Source organism: Panthera pardus, unplaced genomic scaffold (assembly GCF_024362965.1).
Source record: "Panthera pardus isolate Hobbes unplaced genomic scaffold, ASM2436296v1 HiC_scaffold_27, whole genome shotgun sequence".
Classification (NCBI taxonomy): domain Eukaryota; kingdom Metazoa; phylum Chordata; class Mammalia; order Carnivora; family Felidae; genus Panthera; species Panthera pardus.
In genome coordinates this window covers 63,210,284-63,236,482 of record NW_026526843.1, presented here as the reverse complement: position 1 = coordinate 63,236,482, position 26,199 = coordinate 63,210,284, and the positions used below count along the sequence as shown (strand labels likewise).

General features: G+C 37.4%; 1 protein-coding gene and 1 non-coding gene across 9 annotated transcripts in view; both read right to left on the bottom strand.

The window, feature by feature from the left end:
* Positions 1 to 26,199, bottom strand: part of ATRX (ATRX chromatin remodeler) — a 308,093-nt gene that overhangs the window by 249,225 nt on the left and 32,669 nt on the right. For all 8 annotated transcript variants that reach the window (XM_019436157.2, XM_019436156.2, XM_053891478.1 and 5 more), the window contains one exon: positions 15,793 to 15,905. In XM_019436157.2, coding sequence (XP_019291702.1) covers positions 15,793 to 15,905 — 113 coding nt within the window. The remainder of the gene's footprint in view (positions 1 to 15,792; positions 15,906 to 26,199) is intronic.
* Positions 8,803 to 8,907, bottom strand: LOC128774020 (small nucleolar RNA U13). The gene has a single exon (XR_008418499.1). It is a non-coding gene; the product is annotated as a small nucleolar RNA U13 (small nucleolar RNA).

Genomic DNA, 26,199 nt, shown 5'->3' with positions numbered 1-26,199 from the left:
TCAATCACAAACATGGTTGGAGTTCTTGCAGCTTCTGGAGCTCCCAATCTGTAGCTCTCTTCTAAATGGAACCTTCCCCTCTTTTTACAAAAGCTGCTACAGTCTGGCATAAAAAAGGCTCTCAGATCAATGGAACAGAATGGAGAACCCAGAAATGGACCCACAAACGTATGGCCAACTAATCTTTGACAAAGCAGGAAGGAAGAGCCAATGGAATAAAGACAGTCTGTCTCTTCAGCAAGTGGTGCTGGGAAAACTGGACAGCAACATGCAGAAGAATGAACCTGGACCACTTTCTTACACCATACACAAAAATAAACTCAAAATGGATGAAAGACCTCCATGTAAGACAGGAAGCCATCAAAATCTTCAAGGAAAAAGCAGGCAAAAAACTCTTTGATCCTGGTTGCAGCAACTCAACACGTCTCTGGAGGCAAGGGAAACAAAAGCAAAAATGAACTATTGGGACCTCCTCAAAATAAAAAGCTACTGCACAGCGAAGGAAACAATCAGCAAAACTAAAAGGCAACCGACAGAATGGGAGAAGATATTTGCAAATGACATATTGGATAAAGGATTAGTATCCAAAATCTATAAAGAACTTATCAAACTCAACACCCAAAAAACAAATAATCCAGTGAAGAAATGGGCAAAAGACATGAATAGACACTTCTCCAAAGAAGACATCCAGATGGCCAACCGACACATGAAAAAATGCTCAACATCACTCACCATCAGAGAAATACAAATCAAAAGCACAATGAGGGGCGCCTGTGTGGCTCAGTCGGTTGAGCGTCCAACTTCGGCTCAGGTCATGATCTCATAGCTTGTGAGTTCGAGCCCCACAATGGGGTCTGTGCTGACAGCTCAGAGTCTGGAGCCTACTTTGAATTCTGTGTCTCCCTCTCTCTCTGCCCCTAACCCACTTGCATTCTTCTCTCTCTCAAAAATAAATAAACATTAAAAAAAATTTAAAAGCACAATGAGATACCACCTCACACCTGTCAGAATGGCTAGCATTAACAACTCAGGCAACAACAGATGTTGGCAAGGATGCGGAGAGAAAGGATCTCTTTTGCACTGCTGGTAGGAATGCAAACTGGTACAGCCACTCTAGAAAACAGTATGGAGGTTCCTCAAAAAATTAAAAATAGAACTACCCTACGACCCAGCAACTGCACTACTAGGTATTTATCCAAGGGATACAGATATGCTGTTTCAAAGGGACACATGCACCCCCATGTTTATAAGAGCACTATCAACAATAGCCAAAGTATGGAAACAGCCCAAATGTCCATTGATGGATGAATGGATAAAGAAAATTTCAGCAATCAAAAAGAATGAAATCTTGCCAATTGCAACTACATGGATGGAACTGGAGGGTATAATACTAAGTGAAATTAGTCAGAGAAAGACAAAAATCATATGACTTCACTCATAAGAGGACTTTAAGATACAAAACAGATGAACTTAAGGGAAGGGAAGCAAAAATAATATAAAAACAGGGAGGGAACAAAACATAAGAGACTCTTAAATATGGAGAACAAACAGAGGGTTACTGGAGGGGTTGTGGGAGGGTAGATGGGCTAAATGGGTAAGGGACATTAAGGAAACTACTCCTGAAATTACTGTTGCACTATATGCTAACTAATTTGGATGTAAATTAAAAAAATAAAATTAAAAAAAAAAGCTGCTAGGGTCTCTAAATTTCTTTATACCTTATCCAACAAGAATGCAGATTACTATCCAAGTCTTAACTGACACCAATTGAGCTAACTGGCACTTTCCTTAAGGAAAAAAGGCTTAACAATTGGAAATTCACTATTGCTATTTCCTTCTTCCATGTGTTAACTCACCTCCCATTTATGTCTGCTTTTTGTCACTGGCCGTTCCTTCACATAACTGTTTTCAGTATTTTGGTCAGAGTGTAACTGGTATCTGTGGGAAATAATGTGCTTATGCAAATAAGCTAGTCTGCCACCAAACAATATACATCATTTGTAGAAGAGAATTCTAAACAATTCTAAACAATGGTTGGCAAATTTGAAACTAGGTGAATACCATGAGGACTGAGCAAATGAGTATAAAAAATGGAGGATAACAGGGCCAGATTTCTGTGTTGCAGAAAGAAATTAAAATATAAAAAGAGGAAGACTACAATGAAATCTATGGTACAAATTACAATTAAAAGTATCAATATCAACTTGGGGAGAAGATGATATAGAGTAGGAGGATCCTAAACTCACCTCCACCTATGGATACACCTCAATAGCACCCACATCAGTGTAAATAACACAGAAAATGACCCAAACACTGCCAAAACAGACTCTCCACCACAATCATAGAGAATACGCCACATCAAAAGTGATAGAAAGGATGCAGACATGGTCACCAAAGTGACCCGAGACTGCAGGAAGAAGGGAAACTGCAAACACAGAGAAAGGATAAGAGCAGAACCCACACCAGGCTCCCCAGGCATGGGGGACCTGCACTGGAAAGGCAAATCCCCCATGTAACATTTGGCTTGAAAAGGTGAGGAACTTAACATTGTAACTTTTTATAACCAGTGGGCCTCAACACTTTGAACTTTAAAAATCAGCAGGCTTGGCTCTGGGAAAACCAGAGGGCAAGAGGAAACTGAGTCCCCGCCCTTAAAAGGGCCAGCATAACAAACAACCCTGCTAAGATATCACATAGAACCAGCAGTTTAAAAAACACCTGAGGTATACAGGAAGGAGATTTATTTATTTACTAATCTCAGAACCTGCATAGAAGGCACAGGGATCTTTCAGAGACTATTCTAAGAAAAGAATGGGCAGGCACCATTTTCCTCCCCAACCCCCAGTCCAGATATCCGGACACTTTCGGGAACTAGTGAACACCCTTGGGACCAGTGAATACTCTCCACCTAGCTTGCAAACAGCACACCATGCCCTCCACAAGAGTTCTGCAATGTAGCTCCAGGTCCTCTCCAGAGCAGATTCGTGCATAACTTGCTAATACCACGAACCCTACCCACACCACTACCTTTCCTGCCAATCTGCCCTATTTGACACAACCCCAGCAAGAGTCCACCTAGAGTGGCACCATAAAACTGGCATTGTGCAAGCAGACCTAACAGTGGCTAGAACCAATACAAAGTGACTCATGCCCTGGGGAGAAGGACAAATAACCACACAGCCCAGTTCAACTGTGGCACCATCAGAGGGCTGAGGGCAGACAGCTGGCTGATGACAGGCCCTGCACACTGATGTAAGTCTCAGAGGACAACACAAGGAGAGTACTCTGTAGTTGAGTTCAGAGGGTACCCTGCAAATGTCTCATAGCAGGAGCCATTCCCAGACTGGCGCACTGACAACACTGGGATCAAACTCTGCCCATAAGAGGCAAAGGGAGCTTTGCATCTAACTGCACTGAAAAAAAAATGTGGCTCAACCACAACAATAGTGTGCAAACAACATATATACAGGAGACACCCCCAAAACTCAGGTTCTGGTGAACAGGGGACACCACACTACACGGAACTACAGGACGTCTTCCTTATAAGACCATTACTTACAAGCATAAGATACATTGACTTTCCTAACACACAGAGTTAGACAAAATGAGGAGAAAGAAGAATATGCCCTAAATGAAAAAAAAAAACCTGACAGGTAGAGAGGCAAGTGAAATGGAGATAAGCAATATGGCTAATAGAGAATTTAAACAAATGGTCCTAGAGATACTTACTGGAATTGAGAAAAGAGTAGACGATCTCAAGGAGACCCTCTACAAAGAGATAAAATATAAGAAAGAATGGGGGTGCCTGGGTGGTTCGGTTAGGCGTCTGACCCTTGATTTTGGCCCAGGTCATGATCTCTCAGTTCGTGAGATATCGGAGATATCTGCACTAACAGCACAAAGCCTGCTTGGGATTCTCTTGCTCCCTCTCTGCCCCTCCCCCACTCACATTCTCATTTTCTCTCTCTCTCAAAATAAATAAACTTAGAAAATAAAAATAATAAAGAACCAAGCAGAGATGAAAAACTCAATAACTGAAATTAAAAATACACGAGGAGGGAATAAATAGTACACTGAAGGATGCAGAAAATGGATTAGTGACCTGGAAGACAGAGTAATAGAAGGCAATCAAGCTGAACAAAAGAAAGTAAAAAATTTGAAAAATGAGAATAGATTAAAGGAACTCAGGAACACCATCAAGCATAATAACATTTACATAATAGGGATTCCAGAAAGAGAAGACAGATAAAATGGGGTAGAAAGTTTATCTGAAGAAATAATAGCTGAAAAATTACCAAATGTGGGGAAAGGAACAAAAATCCAGATACACAAGGCACAGAAAGCACCCCCAAAGTCAACCCAAGAAGGTCTATACCAAGACAAACAGTAATTAAAATGGCAAAAAGTAGTGATAAAGAGAGGATTTTAAAATGAACAGGAGAAAGCAGGTACATTCAAGGGAAACACCATAAGGCTATCAGCTGATTTTTCAGCAAAAACAGTGAAGGCCAAAAGTAGGTGGCATGATTTAATCAAAGTGCTGAAAGGAAAAACCCTGCAAACAAGAATATTCTACCAGCAATGCTATCATTCAGAGTAGGAAACATAAAGTTTCCAGACCAACAAAAAATTAAAGGAATTCATCACCACTAAACCAGTCTTACAAAAAATATTAAAGGGTATAATCTGAGTGGGAAGATTACATCGCAAGTAAGATAAAGAAAAAGAGGAAGCACAAAAGCAGTAAAATTAAGTACATCTATAAAAATCAGTCAAAGGATTCACAAAACAAAAGGATGTAAAATAAGACACCATATATCTAAAACATAGGGGTGGGGAGAAAAAAGTAAAACTTCAGTGCTTTCGGTAGTGGTTCAAAATTAAGCAACCACCAACTTAATATAGACTGCTATATGCAAAGGATGTTATATATAAACATAATGATAGCCACAAATCAAAAGCTGGTAACAGATACGCAAAACATAAAAAGAAAGCAATCAAAGCACATCACTAATGAAAGGACGCAAACAATGAGAGAGCAAGAGAAAAAAAAAAGACAAAAACAACCATATAATAACAAAATGTCAATAAATACATACCTATTGATAATTACTTTGAATATAAATTGACTAAATGCTCCAATCAAAAGAAATCAGGTAACAAAATGGATAACAAAGCAAGATCCATCTGTGTGCTGCCTACGAGAGACTCATTTCAGACCTAAAGACACATGCATGTTGAAGGTGAATGGATGCAAACATTTATTATATGAATGGAAGGGAAAAGAAAGCTAGGGTAGCAATATTTATATATGTCAAAATAGACTTTAAAACAAAGACTGTAACAAGAGACAAAAAAGGACATAACAAGATCATGAAGGGAAAAATTCAACAAGAAAACGTTAACAATTGCAAATATGTATTAACCCAACATGATAGCATCCAAAAGCACAAAGCAGCCAATAACAAACAAAGGAGGTAACTGACAGTAACACAATAATAGTAAGGGACTTCAACTCCCAACTTACATCAATAGATAGATCATCCAAACAAAAAATAAAATCAGAAAGTAACCAATGGCTTTGAAGGACACACTGGACCACATGAATCTAACAAGTATGTTCAGAACATTCCATCTTAAAACTACAGAATACAGATTCTTTTCATATACACATAGAACATTCCCCACACAACAGATCATGTGTTAGGCCACAAAACAAGTTTCAAAAACATCAAAAAGATGGGGACGCCTGGGTAGCTCAGTCAGCTGAATGTCTGATTGTTGATTTCAGCTCAGGTCATGATCTCAGTTTGTGGGTTCAAGTCCGGTGTCAGGTTTTGCACTATCAGCACAGAGCCTACTTAGGGTTCTCTCTCTCCTCCTCTCTGTGCCCCTCCCTCACTAGCGTTATCTATCTCAAAATAAATAAGTAAACTTAAAAATAAAAGATGAAGTCATACCATGCATCTTTTCCAAACACTATGAAACTAGAAATTAACCACAAGAAAAAAAAACTGGAGAACACATAAACACATGGAGATTAAATAACATGCTAATAAACAATAAGTAGGTCAACCAAGAAATTAAAGAGGAAATAAAAACAAATGTAAATAAATGAAAATAAAAACACAATGGTCCAAAATCTTTCACATGCAGCAAAAGATGTTCCAAGAGGAAAGTTTATGGCAAAACAGGCCTACCTTAAGAGGTAAGAAAAATCTAAAATAAAAAACCTAAACTTATACCTAATGGAGCTAAGAAAAAAAAAAAAAGAATCACAAATGAAACCCAAAACAGGTAAAAGGAAGGAAATAAAAATAAGAGCAGAAACAAACAAAAAAGAAACTAAAAAAACAATACAACACATCAATGAAACCATAAGCTGGTTGTATGAAAAGATTAACAAAATTGATAAACCTTTATCCAGACTCATCAAAAAATAAAGAGAACTCAACATTAGAAAAGAGGAGAAATAAAAAAGCAACTGAACAGAAATACAAAGGATTAGAAGAGAATAGTATGAAAAAGTATATGACAACAAATTCGTACAACCTAGAAGAAATGGATAAATTCCTAGAAACATATAACCTCCCAAAACTGAATCAGGAGAAGTAAAACTGAATTTGAGAAGACTGATTACCAGCAGTAAGGTTGAATCAGTATTCAAAACACAACCAACAAACAAAAGTCCAGGACCAGATGATGTCACAGGTGAATTCTACCAAACATTTAAAGAGTTTAGGTGCACCTGGGTGGCTCAGTTGGCTGAGCATCTGACTTCGGCTCAGGTCATGATCTTGCGGTCCATGAGTTCGAGCCCCGCCCTGGGCTCTGTGCTGACAGCTCAGAGCCTAGAGCCTGCTTTGGAGTCTGTGTCTCCCTCTCTCTCTGCCCCTCCCCCACGCATGCTCACTTTCTCTCTCTCTCTCTGTCAAAAATAAATAAACATTAAAAAATAATAATAAAACAATAAAGAGTTTAATACCAGGTTACCCAGGTAGCTCAGTTAAGCGCCGACTCTTGGTTTTGGCTTGGGTCATGAACTCACAGTTTTGAGTTAGAGCCCCACATCGGGCTATGTGCTAACATTTCGGAGCCTGCATGGAATTCTCTCTCTCCCTCTCTCTCTTCCCCAGCCCCACTTTCTCTCTTTCTCAAAATAAACTTTAGAAAAAATTTTGAGGGACACCTGAGTGGCTCAGTCAGCTGAGCATCTGACTTCAGCTCAGGTCATGATCTCATCGCTCATAAGTTTGAGCCCCGCGTCAGGCTCTCTGCTGACAGCACGGAGCCTGCTTCGGTTCCTGTCTCCCTCTCTCTGCCCCTCCCCAGCTCGTGCTTTCTCTATGTCTCAAAAATAAATAAAAACATCAAAAATGGGGTGCCTGGGTGGCTCAGTTGGTTAAGCGTCCAACTTTGGCTCAGGTCATGATGCCGCGGTTTGTGCGTTCGAGCCCCACATCAGCCTCTGTGCTGACAGCTTGCTCAGAGCCTGGAGCCTGCTCCGGATTCTGTCTCCCTTTCTCCCTGCCCCTCCCCCGCTCACACTCTGTCTCTGTCAAAAATAAATAAACATTAAAAAAAATTTTTAAAGAGTTTAATACCTATTCTTCTCAAACTATTCCAAAAAATAAAAGAAAGCAAGCTTCCAATTTCATTCTATAAGGCCAGTGTTAACTCTGATACCAAAACCAGATAAAGATACCACTAAAAAAAAGAACTAAAGGCCAATATCCCCACTGAACATAGATGCAAAAATCCCTCAACAAAGTATTAGCAAACTGAATCCCAATAATACATTTAAAAATTCATTTACCATGATCAGGCAGGATTTATTCCTGGAATGCAAGTGTGGTTCAATATTCACAAATCAATTAACATGATATATCACATTCACAAGAGAAAGGATTAAAAAATATGATAATTTCAAAAGATGCAAAAAATGTCTGACAAAGTACAACATCCATTCATGACAAAAATCCTCAACAAAGTAGCTTTAGAGGAAACATACCTCAAAAATAACAAAGGCCATTTATGAGAAACCCGCAGCTAACTGTGGAAAGAACTGGGAGCTTTTCCCCTAAGGTCAGGAATAAGACAAGGATGCCTTGCACTTTTATTCAACATAGTACAAGACGTCCTAGCCAGGGTGCCTGGGTGGCTCAGTTGGTTAAACGTCAGACTTCAGCTCAGGTCACAATCTCAGTCTGTGAGTTCGAGCCCCGCGACGGGCTCCGTGCTGACAGCTCAGAGTCTGGAGCCATCTTTGGATTCTGTGTCTCCCTCTCTCTCTGCCCCTTCCCTTCTCATGTTCTGTCTCTGTCTCAAAAATAAATAAAAACATTTTAAAAAATTAAAAAAAAGAAGTCTTAGCCACAGCAATCAGACAACAAAAAGAAAGAAAAGGCACCCAAACTGTTAGGAAGAAGTAAAATTTTCACTATTAGCAGATAATAGGATACTTTCTAGAGGAAACCCTAAAGACTCCAACAAAAAAAACTACTAGAACTAATATAAGAATTCATTAAAGTCTCAGGATACAAAATCAATCTACAGAAATCTGTTGCATTTCTACACACTAATAATGAAGTACAAAAAAAAAAGATTAAGAAAATAATCCCACTGACAATTTTACCAAAAACAAGAAGATACCTAGGAATAAACCTAAACAAAGAGTTAAAAGATCTGTACTCTGAAATCTACAGAACACTTATGAAAGAAGTTGAAGAGGACACAAAGAAATGGAAAAACATTCCATGCTCATGGAATGGAAACAAATATTGTTTTTTTTCCCCAAGTTCACACCAGACGGGTAACGTGCCAAGGTGGTAACAAAGGTTTAGGGGAGGCACATGCCACACAATTGTGTGAACACCCAATCATCATGCTTATGAACTACAAAAGGTTCCAGAACAAATACTATTAAAATGTCGATATTACTCAAAGCAATCTACACGTTTAATGCAATCCCAGTCAAATAACCAAGAGCATTTTTCATAGAACTAGAAAGAACATTCCTAAAATTTGTATGGAACCACAGAAGTCCCTGAATAACTAAAGCAATCTTGAAAAAGAAGAACAAAACTGGAGGTATCACAACCCCAGATTTCAAGATATGCTACGAAGCTATAGTAATCAAAAACAGTATGGTACTTCCATAAAAACAAATACATAGATCAATGGAACAAGACAGCCCAAAAATAAATCCAAGATTATATGGTTGATTAATTTTCATATAAAGTAGGCAAGAATATGCAATGGGAAAAAAAACAGCCTCTTCAACAAATGATAATGGGAAAATTGGACACCTATATGCAGAAGAATTAAACTGGAACACTTTCTTTTTTTTTTTTTTTTTTTTTTATTTTTGAAATCGTTAATTTTTTTTTCTTTTTTTTTTTTTTTTTATTTTTTAATATATGAAATTTACTGTCAAATTGGTTTCCATACAACACCCAGTGCTCATCCCAAAAGGTGCCCTCCTCAATACCCATCACCCACCCTGCCCTCCCTCCCACCCTGCCCTCCCTCCCACCCCCCATCAACCCTCAGTTTGTTCTCAGTTTTTAACAGTCTCTAATGCTTTGGTTCTCTCCCACTCTAACCTCTTTTTTTTTTTTTTTTCCTTCCCCTCCCCCATGGGTTTCTGTTATGTTTCTCAGGATCCACACAAGAGTGAAACCATATGGTATCTGTCTTTCTCTGTAAGGCTTATTTCACTTAGCATCACACTCTCCAGTTCCATCCATGTTGCTACAAAAGGCCATATTTCATTTTTTCTCATTGCCACGTAGTATTCCATTGTGTATATAAACCACAATTTCTTTATCCATTCATCAGTTGATGGACATTTAGGCTCTTTCCATAATTTGGCTATTGTTGAGAGTGCCGCTATAAACATTGGGGTACAGGTGCCCCTATGCATCAGTACTCCTGTATCCCTTGGATAAATTCCTAGCAGTGCTATTGCTGGGTCATAGGGTAGGTCTATTTTTAATTTTCTGAGGAACCTCCACACTGCTTTCCAGAGCGGCTGCACCAATTTGCATTCCCACCAACAGTGCAAGAGGGAAACTGGAACACTTTCTGATACCATAAACAGAAATAAACTCAAAATGGATTAAAGACCTAAATGTGAGACCTGAAACTATAAAAATCCTAGAAGAGTGCACAGGCAGTAATTTCTCTGAGATCCACCATAACAACACTTTTCTAGAGGTCTTCCGAGGCATTTGTTTCCTGTGTAATACAATCACACAGAAAACAAAAGCAAAAATAAACTATTGGGACTACATCAAAATAAAATCCTTCTGCAGAGCAAAGAAAACAATCAACAAAACTAAAAGACAACCTACTGAATAGGAGAAGACATCTGAAAATGACATATCCAATAAAGGGTTAATATACAAAATATGTAAAGAACTTACACAACTCGGGACACCTGGGTGGCACAGTCGGTTAAACGTCCAACTTTGCCTCAGGTCATGATCTCACAGCTCATGAGTTCGAGCCCCACATCGGGCTCTGTGCTGACAGCTCAGAGCCTGGAGCCTGCTTCAGATTCTGTCTCCCTTTCTCTCTGTCTCTCTCTGTCTCTCTGTCTCTGTCTCTCTCTCTCTCAAATACATAAACATTTAAAAAGTGTTAAATTTTTAATGTTTTATTTATTTTTGAGAAAGAAACAGAGTACAAGCGGGGGAGGGGCAGAGAGAGAGACAGGGAGACACAGAATCCAAAGAAGGCTGCAGGCTCTGAGTTGTCAGCACAGAGCCCAACACGAGGCTCGAACTCATGAACCACAAGATCATGACCTGAGCTGAAGTCAGATGCTTAACTGATTGAGCCACCCAGGTGCCCCAACATTAAAAAAAGTTTAAAAAAAAAAAAAGGACTTACACAAATCAACACCAAAAAAAAAAACTACACAATAATCCAATTTTTTAAAATGGGCAGAAGACACGAACATACATTTTTCCAAAGACAGAGATGACCAACATGAAAAGATGCTCAACATCATTCATCATCAGGGAAATGCAAATTAAAACCACAATGAGATATCACCTCACACCTGTCAGAATGGCTGAAATTTAAAACATGAGAAACCACAAGTGTTTGCTAGGATATGAAGAACAAGGTACACTTGTGCACTGTTGGTGGGAATGGAAACTGGTACAGCCACTATGGAAAACCATATAGAGGTTCCTCAAAAATTAATAATACAATCACCATATGCTCCAGTAATTCCACTACTGGGTATTTACCAAAAAAATATATAAAAACACTAACTTGAAAAGATATGCACACACCTATGTTTATTAGAGTATTATTTAAAATACCCAATATATGGAAGCAACCCAAGTGTCCATCAATAGATGAATGGATAAAGACAATGTGGTATGTATATACAATGGAATATTACTCAGCCATAAAAAAGAATGAAACCTTACCATTTGCAACAACATGGATGATCTAGAGGGTATAGTATTAAGCGAAATAAGTCAAAGACAAATACCATATGATTTCACTCATATGTGGAACTGAAGAAAACAAAGAAAAAAAGTGACAAACAAATGACTCTTAAACATAGAGAATAAACTGGTGTTTACCAGAGGAGAGATGGGTAGATGAAATAAGTAAAGGAGATTAAGAGTACTCTTAATGTAAAGAATTGTGGAATCACTATATTGTACACCTGAAAATAATATAAAACTGCATGTTAATTATATCAGAATTTAAAAATTAATTTAAAAAATAAAAATGTCAAAATCAACTTATGAAAATAGAATACATATATCCGCTTTCTCTGTGAGAGGGCCTGGAAGCAAAGACATCCTGGTGGCAATAAGAACATCATATAACCAGATGTTGGTTTCTAAACACATTATCTCATTAAAATGAACCAGAACTCCTTGGAGAAATAACTGATTCTTGGGTTAGGAAAAAGACAATGCAAAGTAAACATTCAACATCTCATAAGGGCAGAAAGTAATGAAGTGCTCTAGAATGAGGACTTTTCAAAAGATCAGCGGAAGCCATACAGAAGGGGCTCCCACTGGCCAACAGTGATACAAAAGAGCACTGAAATAAATAATGATGGGGCACCTGGGTGGCTCAGTCAGTTAAGTGTCTGACTTTAGCTCAGGTCATGATCTCACAGTTCATGGGTTTGAGCCCCCCACCAGGCTCTGTGCTGACAACTCAGAGCCTGGTACCTGCTTCGGACCCTGTGTCTCCCTCTCTCTCTGCCCCTCCCCTACTCATGCTCGCTCACTCGCTCTCTCCCAAAAATAAACATTAAAAAAAGTTTAATGATAGAATTATTCTTGGCAAAGAAAGAAATTACTACATACTAATATAATCAAATGAAGAGAGAATGGCATGTAAAGCCCTCCCTTATAGTAATATACCATCTAAAACATAGAAGTATAGATTATCAGCATTTGGAACTCACCAAAGTAATACATCATTAGCAGAGAATCATGAAGGGATACTGTAGTATGCATAATTTCTACAAATGGCCCCCCAAAATTTCATGCCCCACAATATCCAGAATCTGTGAATGTGAGGAAACGCTACTTCCATGATTGTGCTATATAAAATGACACAGCTGGCCTTAAAAATTGGAGGCGGGGGGCACCTAGGTGGCTCAGTCAGTTAAGCGTCCAAGTTTGGCTCAGGTCATGATCTCACAGTCCGTGAGTCCTAGCCCTGCATCAGGCTCTTTGCTGACAGCTTGGAGCCTGGAGCCTACTTCGGATTCTGTGTCTCCTCTCTCTCTGCCCCTCCCCTGCTCACACTCTGTTTTTCTCTCTCAAAAATAAATAAACATTAAAAAAATTGGAGGGAGGGGTGAAAGGGATTTGGCTAATCACATGAGTCCTTAACAGTGGGGAAAATTCTCCAGATGGTGGCAGAATTGACAGAAGAAGTAAGCAGAAGAGTTAGAGAGATACAAATCATGAGAAAGTCTCAACATGCTGTTGCTACCTTTGAATATGGAGGGGGTCATGTGAGAAGAAATACAAATAGCCTTAAGAAGCTGAGAGGATCTTGTCCAATGACCACCAAGAAATGGGAACCTCAGAAGTACAACCACAAGGACTTGAATTCTGCCAACAATCTGAATCAGCACAGAAATGGATTTTCCCACAGAGCCTTCAAAAAGGAATACAGTCTTTATGTTTTTAAGTTTATTTATTTATTTTGTGAGAGACAGAGACATAACATGTGAGCCAGGGATGGGCAGAAAGAGGGAGAGAGAGAGAATCTCAAGCAGATTCTGCACTATTAGCACAAAGCCCAATGCAGGGCTCAAACTCACAAACTGTGAGATCGTCACCAGAGCTGAAACCAAGAGTCTGATGTTTAACTGACTGAGTCACCCAGGCACCCCAGAAAGGAACATAGTCATTTTTTTTTATGTTTATTTATTTTTGAAGGAGAGAGAGAAAAAGAGTGTAGCAGGGGAGGGGTAGAAGAGAGAGACACAGCCTAAAATTTTTTTAATGTTTATTTATTTTTGGAAGAGAGAGAGAAAAAGAACATAGTCTTAATGACACTTTCACTTTAGCCCTGTGGCACCCTGGGCAGAGACCAGAAAAGGTCACTGGACTCCTGACCTACAGAAATGTGAAATAATACATTTGGATTATTGGAAGCTGCCATGTTTGTGTTAATTTGCAACAGAAAACACATAAATTAACTTTTGATGATGAAAAAGAATACCTAGTTTCACAGTAATCTCCTACAAATTACTTATTAGTTACAAAGGAATAAATCATTAAGTTTACAGTGGATTAATCTAGCAAATCAACCATAACAAAGTATCCTAAGTTAACATCACCAATAAAAGAAAAAACTTACAGGGGTGCCTGGGTGGCTTAGTCAGTTAAGCATCTGACTTCATCTCAGATCATGATCTCACAGTTTGTGGATTCAAGCCCTGTGTCGGGCTCTGTGCTGACAGCTCAGATCTTGGAGCCTGCTTCAGATTCTGTGTCTCCCTCTCTGTGCCCCTTCCCCTCTTGCGTGCTGTCTCTCTCTCAAAAATACATACTATTTTTTTTAAAAAGTGTTATAAAAAGAAAAAAATTACAGGGGCACCTGGGTGGCTCAGTCGGCTAAGCATCTGACTCTTGATTTCAGCTCAAGACATCATGGTTCATGGGTTTGAGCCCTGCATCGGGCTCTGTGCTGATAGTGGGGAACCTGATTGGGATTCTCTGCTTCCATCTCTCTCTACCCCTCCCTTGCTTGTTCTCTCTCTCTCAAAAATGAATAAAAACTTTAAAAAAAAAGAAAAAATTACATCATGTGTCTTGTGAGATGATGTATTGACAACACAGCACCACCTACATAGTAACCTTGACCAAAAAAATAAATAAATAACTTGAATCTACCTATTCAGACAAATTCACATCAAGGGTCACCAATGTAATAGACCTTTGCATTTCAAAATGGTCACGGTTACAACAGAGAAATGGTTTTAGATTTGAAAAGACTAAAGAGACCACTATACACAATATGTTATCTTCAAGTGGATCCTTGACTTGGGAGGAACAACTTATCTATAAAAACTGTTGGGGCAATTTTTGAATTAAGAATAGGGACTATGGATTAGATAACACTACATATTTAGTTTTACCCACCTACTTACCCTTCCCATTATTATTCATTAATTTCTGTATTTTGGTATTGCCATTTCAAATTATTTTCCTTCTGATTAAAAAAAAAGCCTTTAGTATTCCAACTAGTGTAGGTCTACTAACATGGAGTTCTCACTTTTTTTCTATATTAATTTCACCTTTACTTTTGAAAGACGTTTTCACTGAATATAGAGTACCAAGATGGCAATTATTTTCATTTGGTACTTTAAAGTCATGTAGCTTCTATCATTCATGTATGCTATCACTGTTATTGTTACTCCCTTTAAAAGCAATGAATTTTTTCCTCTGCCTGTTTCTAAGTTTTTCTCTTGGTTTTGTTGTTGTTGTTGTTGTTTTGTTCTTTAGGAGTTTAATTTTCTCTCCTTTTGGAACTCTAATTATATGGTTAACTTCTCACTGTGGTCTACCTCTACTATACTTTTTGTACCAATTTTATCTGTGGTGCACATGCATGTATATGTGTGTGTGTGTGTGTGTGTGTGTGTGTGTGTGTGTGTGTGTATTCAGTTCTTCTATATGTAGCTACCCATGAAAACATGAAAATAAGTTATCATCACATGATACAGGATACTTTTAAAAAGGAGAAAAGGAGGGACAAATGAGATGTTAAGTCTTATTTATACAAAAAAATATACCAATTCTACTCAGAAGTTATCAAACATAAAAATTTAACTCAACACACAAACAACTGCTAAGATAATATATTTCTATACTGCTCCCGCCTCTTCTAATACTACCTATTTTTCATAGTGACATTTATCACCCACTCTAGAAGACATCTCCATTAGGCATAAAACCATAAGTACATCATTCTCTAAGCACCTATAACCACACAACCTACATTTTATTTATCTAAATTAAAATCTCCAACATCAGGAGCACCTGGGTGACTCAGCTGGTTGAGCATCCTGACTCTTGATTTCTACTCGGGTCATGGGATCAAGCCCTGCGTTAACACAGAGCCCACCTGAGATTCTCTCTCTCTCTCAAATGAAATAATTCTCTAATATCAGATATTAGCTAAATACTAAATACATAACAGCTATTAAAGCTTTTGCTAGCTTCTCCCTCCCAAAAATGAATGGAAAATAGACTAGAAGATATTGCATATTATTTTTCAATTTACCTGTGCTTTGGTTCATCACAAGTCTTGGAGGAGAACTTGTTTCTTCAGATTCTTCTGATGAGTGTGCAAGGAAGTCATGAAGCTTCTGCACCAATGTATTCAACTTGCTTTCACTATTAAAACAAAAAATTTAAAGAACTTCCTTAATTAGCTTGTCATGTATTTAATCAAGTGTAAGGGTCTAACAAACTGAAAACATATCTATACTGTAAGTCATCTGAAAGAAAGCATATTCAATATAAAAGTTAAAAAAATGAATGTTAATTATTTCAGTAAGGATTTGAAAAATGAACAACCCAACCTACTTTATACTTACCCAGGATCAAAATATAATTTAAGGAAAAAGCTGATGAGATTTTGCTCTACATCATTTAGAATAATAATTGAGTAATGTATCGAATATATTTACTAAACACTCCCTGGAAAGCTTCTACAGTTTTTTTGTTTATCATTCTGTCTTCTGCTTGTCACAGAATAATTGTATAAATGACACAAAGATGAATAAAATTTAAAACAGGACTTAGGAGAGCTCACAGATTCCCAGGGAAATATTTATGCAGCTTAATTGTTACAGCATATCCTGCTAAGTTATATAATAGGTACATCTGTAATCCAACAGTTATACAAGTTAAAAGCTTAAAAAATGCACAAAAATAAACATGTACCCCAATTCTAGTATGTTTTCCTAAACTTTTAAAAGAGGAAAAATAGATAAAACTCACTTCATTGAAATTTAAAACTTTTGTGCATTAAAAGATAGCATCAAGAAAGTAAAGAGAAAATCCATACAACTAAAGAAAACTATCTTCAAATCATATATCTGAAAAGATATAAATAGCCTTTTATATAATATATATCCTTTAATAAGACAATATATATCCTTTAAAATGCTTTTTATGCTTTTAATAAAGAATTTTTACAATTAAAACAATGAAAGAAGACCCAATTTAAAAATGGGCAAGGACTTAGATATACATTTCCCCAAAGAAGATATACAAAGGGCCAGTAAACACATGAAAAATGCAGGGGCACCTGGGTGGCTCAGTCGGTTAAGAGTCCAACTTCGGCTCAGGTCATGATCCTGTGATTCATGTGTTTGAGCCCCATGTCAGACGCTGTGCTGACAGCTCAGAGGCTGAAACCTGCTTCAGACTCTGTGTCTCCCTCTCTCTGCCTCTCCCCTGCTCATACTCTGTCTCTCTCTCTCTCTCTCTAAAATAAATAAAACATTTATACACATGAAAAATGCTCAAGATTATGAGTCATTAGGACAATGCATTAGGTGCCTGGGTGGCTCACTGGGTAGAGCTTCCAACTCTTGATTTCGCTCAGGTCGTGACCTCACAATTTGTGAGATCAAGCCCCGCATCTGGGTCTGCAATGACAGCACACAGCATGCTTCAGATTCTCTTCCTCTCTCTATGCCCCTCCCATGCACATGCACACACTCTCTCTGCCTCAAATAAACATTTTTTTTAAAAAGGAAAATGCAAATCAAAACCATAGTAAGATACCACTCTTTAGAGTGGATGTAATTTTTAAAATGAAAAATAAGAGTTAGCAAGTGTGTAAAGAAATTGGAACCCAAATACATTGCTGGTAGAGATGTAAAATGGTATAGGCACTGTAAAAATGTTTAGTGGTAACTCAAAAAGTTAAACATAAAGTTTCCAAATGACTCAGTAATTCCATTCCTAGATATATATCCAAGAGAATAAAATCACATGCCCACACAAAAAATACTGTACACAAATGGTCATGGCAGCAATGTTCATAATAGCCAACAAAAGGAGAAAGTACCCAAATGTCCACCAACTGCTAAACAATGGAATATTATATCCCAATAAAAAGGAAAGAAATATTCATCCTAAAGCATGCTAAAGCATGGATGATCATTGGAAACATTATGCTAAAAAAGGCAAATGCAAAATGCCACATATTGGATGATTCCATTTATAGATATAAAATGTCCAATATATGCAATTCTATAAAGACAATAAGATTAGTAACTGCCAGGCGATAGAGGAAGTGGGGTATTGGGAGGTATGTGTTATTTTGGGGAGGCAATGAAAATTTTCTAGAATTACAAAGTGTGACAGTTGCACAATATTGTAAATTTGCTAGAAAAAAAACATTAAATTCTAAACTAAATTGATGTAAACCGTGAATTTTATGTGAATTTTCTCAATAAAAATTGCAAAGAGAGGAAGACATTCAAGAATCCATTTATATATTTAAAGGTAATACCTGCATATACACTTCCAAAAAATCCATAACCAAAATTTAAAAGGCAAACTAACTTGAAAATAAGAATATAAAAACAACCTCATTAGATTTTCTAAAAATACTAAATTCCTAGTAAGTGAATAAAAAGAAACAACTTTTTAAAAGGGAATACAACGGAGTAACAAAAAATTGGAAGAAAAAGCACTACAACCTCACTAGTAATCAACAGAATGAAAATTAAAACACTGTAAATCAAGTAACAGTTGTTATCAGTCCTTCCTGGGCCAGGTACCACCACCATTCAAGCAGTGCACTAGGCCCACCCCAAGGCCAGTAGCCCCCTCTGCATCATTTTCCTATGTTTGGTTAGGGAGAACCCAGGATATTAAGGGAAAGAAAAAGAAATGAGATATACCAGACATAACTGCAACTATTTTGTTTCAATGAAGAAAGTCATTTTACAAAATTCTGAAACAAACTTGCCTCTAGGATAAAGATACCAAGAGTGTATGATTTCTACTTTTTCCCATAACCTTGCTTTGGAAAAGTTAAATGTGCGAAAAATTACCGAGTTACTCCGAGTCCTTAATCTTAAATTAGAAAATGAAACCAGATCAAAAGATACTATGTATCAACCCATGGCACACAGAATTTCTTGTAACCAAAATTCAAAAATAAGAATATCATTCTATATTCTTGTCCCATCAACAGATTATAAAAGAGAAAAAAATTATTCTTTAGAAAGGAGTACAGCAAACCAACAAAATAGTGATTTTCTCACTCATTCCAACCACAAAGCCAACTATCACATGAATCCATGCTGTAGCTGACCAAGGTCAGGACTGGATAAGTCAGCACAACCCATTAATATTACTACTACCACATGTAAAAATTAAAACGAATACAATCAGTAGAACTTTCTCCCTCTGTGAAGGATAGCACTTTTAGGCATAAACATGTTTGTCTTATATTATAAATTAAGAAACCAGGTAGAAGCCCAATGGTAAAAAAAAATGTGAATACTTAAAAAATTTTGCTCATTCTTTTGAAAAATCTTCTTTGAGGTGGGTGGGATTTTTGCAAACAGCTAAATGTCATTTAGAGTCAAATACGGTGAATTATCAGGTTGGATAAAATAACTTTTTTGCCGAAATCTCAAATATTCCTTAACATTTTCTTGCATGACTTCTACATTGACTACAAAAGGAGAGTTCTCAAAATGTCCTCAGGAATAACATCATCACTGATATCAGTATGGTGTACTGAGAAGGGAAGTACCCATCTGCATATAGAAGCTCTGATGTCACCTTTTAAAATCTGCCTCATTTCTAGAATCACACTTTTTTTAAGCTTACTTTTTTTAATGTTTATTCATTTTTCAGAGAAACATAGTGCAAGCGGGGGAGGGGGAAGGGCAGAGAGAGAGTGAGACACAGAATCCCAAGCAGGCTCCAGGCTCTGAGCTATCAGCACAGAGCACGACATGGGGCTCTAACTCATGAACTGCAAGATAATAACCTGAGCCAAAATCAAGAATACATGCTTAACCAACTGAGCCACACAGGCGCCCCTGGAAACAGTATTTTAAACACAACAAACCATTTAAGGAGAGACAGACCAAGTGTGAGCAGGGGAAGGGCAGAAAGAGAGGGAGACACAGAATCCCAAGCAAGCTCCAGGCTCTGAGCTGTCATCACAGAGCCCAATGCAGGGCTCGAACTCACGAACTGCAAGGTCATAACTGCAAGGTCATGACCTGAGCCAAAGTCGGACACTTAACCAACTGAACCACCCAGGTGCCCCCCAACAAACCATTTAAAATGTGACACTTATCAATACTTTTGTAAACTAAACAATCTTCCTAAGGCAAAACTGCATACATTAATTTATTAGTTTCATAACTGTGAACTATTACAAAGGATATTTATATTAAATCCAGACATGACTGTCACTCTCTTCATCCCTCTACCAAAACGTGAAGCTAACTTAACCAGTACTATATAGGTTACTTAACTGTAGGTCCTAGTCCTTAAACCAATCTTTTTAAGAGTGGTTAAAAATCTGCATTGAGAGGGGTGCCTGGGTGGCTCAGTCAGTTGAGCATCCAACTTTGCCCCAGGTCATCATGATCCCGCACTTCGTGGGTTTGAGCCCTGCATCAGGCTCTGTGCCGAAGGCTCGGAGCCTGGAGCCTGCTTTAGATTCTGTGTCTCCCTCTCTCTCTGCCCCTCCCCTACTCTGTCTCTGTCTCCCAAAAATAAACATTAAAAAAATTAAAAATCTCCATTGAGGAAGAATGTGTACCGCCTTCATGCTCACAGTTACACAATTATAACATGGGCTTGTTGCTGATGACCTGTAAAAATTGACCTATCTGCCAGTGGATCATAAAAACTTTAATTCCTACTGTAAGCTAACCATATCATGAATGACTAGATTTTAGACAAATTTTGAGTCCTAATGTCAATATTTTTAACTAAGGGCTGTGTTCTTTCCCTTGAATGTGTTACTAATTTTTTTCCATGAATAACTGTGGAATTACAAAAATTTTATGTGTACTCTTTTGTACTTTTATTTTGGAGATGTATATGCATAGAGGAACTAGCCATTTTTTGAATTAAATTTTTCATTTTGAGATAAATGGAGAGTGACATGCAGTTTTAAAAAAGATTCTGTGTATTCATTACCCAGTCTGCCACAATGGTAATGTATTAAAAAAAAACTATTTTTCACATTTAATCCATTCATGCATCTGTTCCCACAGATGGGCTGCTGTGTTTAAGGCACACCATGGACCATACAGTCTCTAAAATTTGGTAATATGACCATGGGTGTGATCATATTGACCAAAATAGGTTTTTGAATGGAAAAAAGAATGGTAAACAATTTAAAAATTTTTGTTCACTTCATGACTATTTAAAATAGCATATTATCCAAATTGGAAAGAGTTAAATTATTTCTGTTCACAGATGGCTTCTTATATGTAGAAAATGGCTCCTGGGTAGCTCAGTTGGTTAAGCATCTACTCGATTTCAGCTCAGGTCATGAACCCAGGGATCTTGGGATCAAGCCCCACATTGGGCTCCAAGCTGAGAGTGGAGTCTGCTTAAGGTGGAGCCTGCTTAAGATTTTCTTTCTCTCTCTCTCCCTCCCTCCTTCCTCTCCCCCCACCTCATGCACTCTCAAAAAAAAAAAAAGTTCAAGATGTCACAAAAAAATTGAGATAGTTAATAAATAAATTCAGTAAACTTAGTGGATACAGTATCAACCACAAGAACTAATTCCATTTCTACACACTAACAATGAACAGTCCAAAAAGGAAATTAAGAAAACAATTCCATTTACAATAGCATCAGAAACAGTATTTTGGAATAAATTTAATCAAGGAGGCAAAAGACTTAAACACTGAAAACTGCAAAACAGCAATGTTTTCATTGCTGAAATTGAAGACACAAATAAATGGAAATATAGTTTCTATGGGTTAGAAAAAATTAATATGACAATACTACACAATACTAAAAGTTAAAATGACAATACTACACAAATGACCTAGAAATTCATTTCAACCCCTATCAAAATCCCAACAGCATATTTTGCAGAAAACAGAAAAGGCCATCCTAAAATTCATGGGGAAGCTCCAGGAATCACAAATAACCAAAACAATCATGAAAAAGAACAAATTTGGAGAACTCACACTTCCTGATTTCAAAACTAACTGCAGAGCTAAAATAAATGAAACAGTACAGTATTGACATAAGGACAAATTTATAGGCCAATGGAAAAGAAACACCAAAACCCTTGTGTGCATATGGTCAATTGATTTTCACCAAAGGTGTCAAAATCATTCCATAGAGAAAGGGCAGTTCTTTCAATAAAAGGGCTGGAAAAATGGGATATCCACATGCCAAAGAATAAACCTGGACCCTTACCTGATATAATAAAAATTAACATAAAAGGCAACAAAGAACTAAACATACTAGCTAAAACTATTAAATTACTCAAAGAAAACACAGGAAAGAATCCTTGGGACATTGGATTTGGTGATGATTTTTCTTTTTTTATTTTTTTTTAACATTTATTTTTGAGAGACAGAGAGAGAGAGAGTTGAGTGGGGGAGGGGTATAGAGAGAGGGAGACACAGAATCTGAAGCAGGCTCCAGGCTCTGAGCTGTCAGCACAGAGCCTGATGCAGGACTCGAACTCACGACTGAGCCACCCAGGCGCCCCTGGATTTGGTGATGGTTTCTTGAACATGATATCAAAAGTACAATGCAACAATAGAAAAAAAAATAAACTGAATTTCACTAAAATGAAAAACTCCTGTGCATCAAAGGACACTATAAAGAGAGTGAAAAGACAACCCACAGATTATGAAAAAATATTTCCAAATCATATATCTGAAGTGGTATTAACATCCACAGTATTATATAAGAAAATCCCAGAACTCAACAACAAAAAACAAATTTAAGAATAGTCGATGGTCTTGAATAGATATTTCTCCAGAGAAGATGTACAAAGATCCAATAAGCACACAAAAAGAGGCTTACAACACTATAGGGAAAACAAATCAAAACCAAAATGAGGTACCATTTCACACCCATTTTTATTACAAAAAAAAATGGGAAAAAATGAGTGCTGATGAGAATGTGGAGCTATTATAACCCTGGGTGTATTGCTGGTAGGAATATCAAATGGTGGGCCCACTGCAGAAAAACAATATGGTAATACCTCAAAAAGTTAAACAGAATTACCACAGGACCCACGGCTCAGAGCCTGGAGCCTGCTTTGGATTCTGTGTCTCCCTCTCTCTCTGCCCCTCCCCCATTCATGCTCTGTCTCTCTCTGCCTCTCAAAAACAAAGAAACATAATAAAAACAATTTTTTTAAAAGAATTACCATATGATCCAGCAATTCCACCTCTAAGTATATATCCAAAAGAAAGTTGGAAATCAAACAAATATTTGCACACAAATGTTCATACCAGGATTATTTACAATGGCCAAAATCCATCAAAAATAGGTGAACGGAAAAATAAAAGGAATAAAAGGAAATGATATTGCCTAAAAAGAAATGAAATTCTGACACATGCTATAACATAAATGAACTTTTAAAACATACTAAATGAGCAAGCCAGACACAACAAAAGGAAAAATATGTAATTCCACTTGGTTGATGTTCCTTGAAGTCAAATTCATAGAGACAGAAAGAATAGAGGGCTGGAAGGGGGAGGGAATGCAGTTATTGTTTAATGGGTACAGTTTCTGTTTGGGAAATGATGAAAAAGTTCTGGAAATGGGGAGTGATGATGGTTGCACAAGAATGCCAATATATTTACCTAAACCCACTGAATCATACACTTAAAAATGGTAATTTTTTTTTTACTTTAAATGTTTATTTTTGAGAGAGAGAGACAGAGTGCGAGTGGGGGAGGGGCAGAGAGAGAGAGGGAGACACAGAATCCTAAGCAGGCTCCAGGCTCTGAGCTGTCAGCACAAAGCTCAAAGTGGGGCTCAAACTCACGAGCCATGAGATCATGACCTGAGCCAAAGTTGGATGCCTAACCAACTGAGCCAAGGTGCCCCTAAAATGGTAAATATTTTAAAAGATATTTAATACTATCAAGTAAATATTATAAAAGAAAGTTGGTGTTGCACCTGGCCCCTAAAGATATGAACAAAGAATGTACTAACTGCAGCACTATTTACACTAGAGAAAATTTGGAAATAACCCAATTATTCACAAAAAACAGAATGGATAGATTATATGTTCACATAAAAGAATACTATATAGCAGTTAAATGAATGAACTAGAGAAACATGAGTCAATATAAAGAAACTAAAAATAGTTCAAATGGAACTTTAGCTTTATCTACAAAATTCTAATAATCTAAAATTCTGAAACAAATACCATTAAATTTTAATTACCACATTCATTAATAATAAAACAAGTATCTTCACATATTAGTCCACAAAACAATCCCCAACAAATTCAAAAAGATTGAAGTCATACCATGCATATTTTCTAACCACAATGCTATGAAACTATAAGTTGACCCCAACAAAAAGTCTGGAAAGACCACATTCACATGGAAGTGAAATAACATGCTACTAAACAATGAATGGGTCAACCAGGAAATTTAAAAAAGTACATTGAGGGTCGCCTGGGTGACTCAGTCGGATCTGACTCCTGATTCCACTTCAGGTCAGGATCTCATGGTCATGAGATCGAGCCTCATGTCAGGCTCTGTGCTGAACATGGACCCTGCTTAAGATTCTCCCTCTCTCCCTCTGGCCCTCCTAAGCACGTGCCTGCCTCTCTCTCTCTCTCTCTCTCTCTCTCTCTCTCTTTCTCTCTCAAAAATAAAGTATATGGAAATGAATGAAACTGAAAACACAATGGCTCAAAGCCTGTAGGAGGAAGCAAAAGCAGTTCTAAAAGGAAAGCTTACAGCAATATAGGCATACCTCAAGAAGCAAGAAGAATCTCAAATAAACAATTTAAATTTACAACTAAAGGAGCTAGAAAAACAAAAGCTAAATCCAGCAGGAGAAAAATAATAAAAATTAGAGCAGAAATAAATGATACAGAAACTAAAAAAAAAAAATAGAAAAGATTAATGAAACCAGGAGCTGGTTCTTTGAAAAGATAAATAAAATTGATAAATATCTAGCCACACTTATCAAGAAAAAAAGAGAAAGGACTCAAATGAATAAAACGACAAATGAGAGAGGAAAAATAACAATCAACACCACAGAAATACAAATAAGAGAGTATTATGAAAAAGTATATGCCAAAAAATTGGACAACCTACAAGAAAGGGATAAATTCCTAGAAACATAAATTACCAAAACTGAAACAGGAAGAAACAGAATATTTGAACAGACTGATAGCCAGCAAAAAAATTGAATCAGTAATCAAAAAACTCCCAAGAAACACAAGTCCAGGACCAGATGGCTTTACAGATGGAATTCTATCAAACATTTAATAAAGAGTTAACACCTGGTTTTCTCAGACTATTCCAAACGGTAGAAAAGGAAGGAAAACACCCAAACTCACTCTATGAGGCCAGTATTACCCTGATACCAAAACAAGATAAAGACACCACTAAAAAAGATAGCCACAGGTCAACATCCCTGATGAACACAGATGCAAACATTCTCAACAAAACACCAGCAAACCGAATCCAACAGTACATTAAAAAATCACTCACCACGATCAAGTGAGATTATTCCTGGGATACAAGAGTGGTTCAATACTCAAAAATCAATCAACATGATATATCACATCAATAAGAGGAAAGACAAAAATCATATAATTTCAATCGATGCAGAAAAAGCACCTGAGAAAGTTCAAAATTCACTTATGATAAAAACTCTCAACAAGTAAATTTAGAGGGAATATACCTCAACATAATAAGGGCCATATATGAAAACCCCACAGCTAATATCATCCTTTAATTTTTTTAATGTTTATTTTTGAGAGAGAGACAGAGCGTGAGCAGGGGAGGAGCAGAGAGAGAGGGAGACACAGAATCCGAAGCAGGCTCCAAGCTGTCAACACAGAGCCCGATGTGGGGCTCGAACTCACAAGCAGTGAGATCATGACCTGAGCTGAAGTCAGACGCTTAACCAACCGAGCCACCTAGGCATCCCTAAATATATTTTTTTAAAAGATGCTCAACACTCATCATCAGGGAAATGCAAATCAAAACTATTAAGTCAGAGAAAGACAAACAACGTATGATTTTAGTCATGTGTGGAATTTAAGAAATGAAACAAACAAGCAAAGGGAAAAAAAGAGAAAAATTAAAAAACATACTCCTAATTACAGAGAACAAACTGATGGTTACCTGTGGGGAGGTGGGTGGGAGGATGGGTTTAAATAGGTGATCAGGATTGAGGAGAGCATTTGTGATGAACACCAGATGATATGTGGAATTTTTTTTGCTTTTTTAAAAGTTTATTTATTTATTTTGAGAGAAAGAATGCGAGCAGGGGAGGGACAGCAAGAGGGGAGGGAGAGAGAGGGACACAGAGAGACAGAGAGACAGAACCCCAAGCAGTCTCCTCACTGTTAGTGCAGAGCCTGACACAGACCCGAACTCATGACCCATGAGATCATGACCTGAGCCAAAATCAAGAGTCAGATGCTTAACCAACTGAGCCACCCAGGAGCCACTCA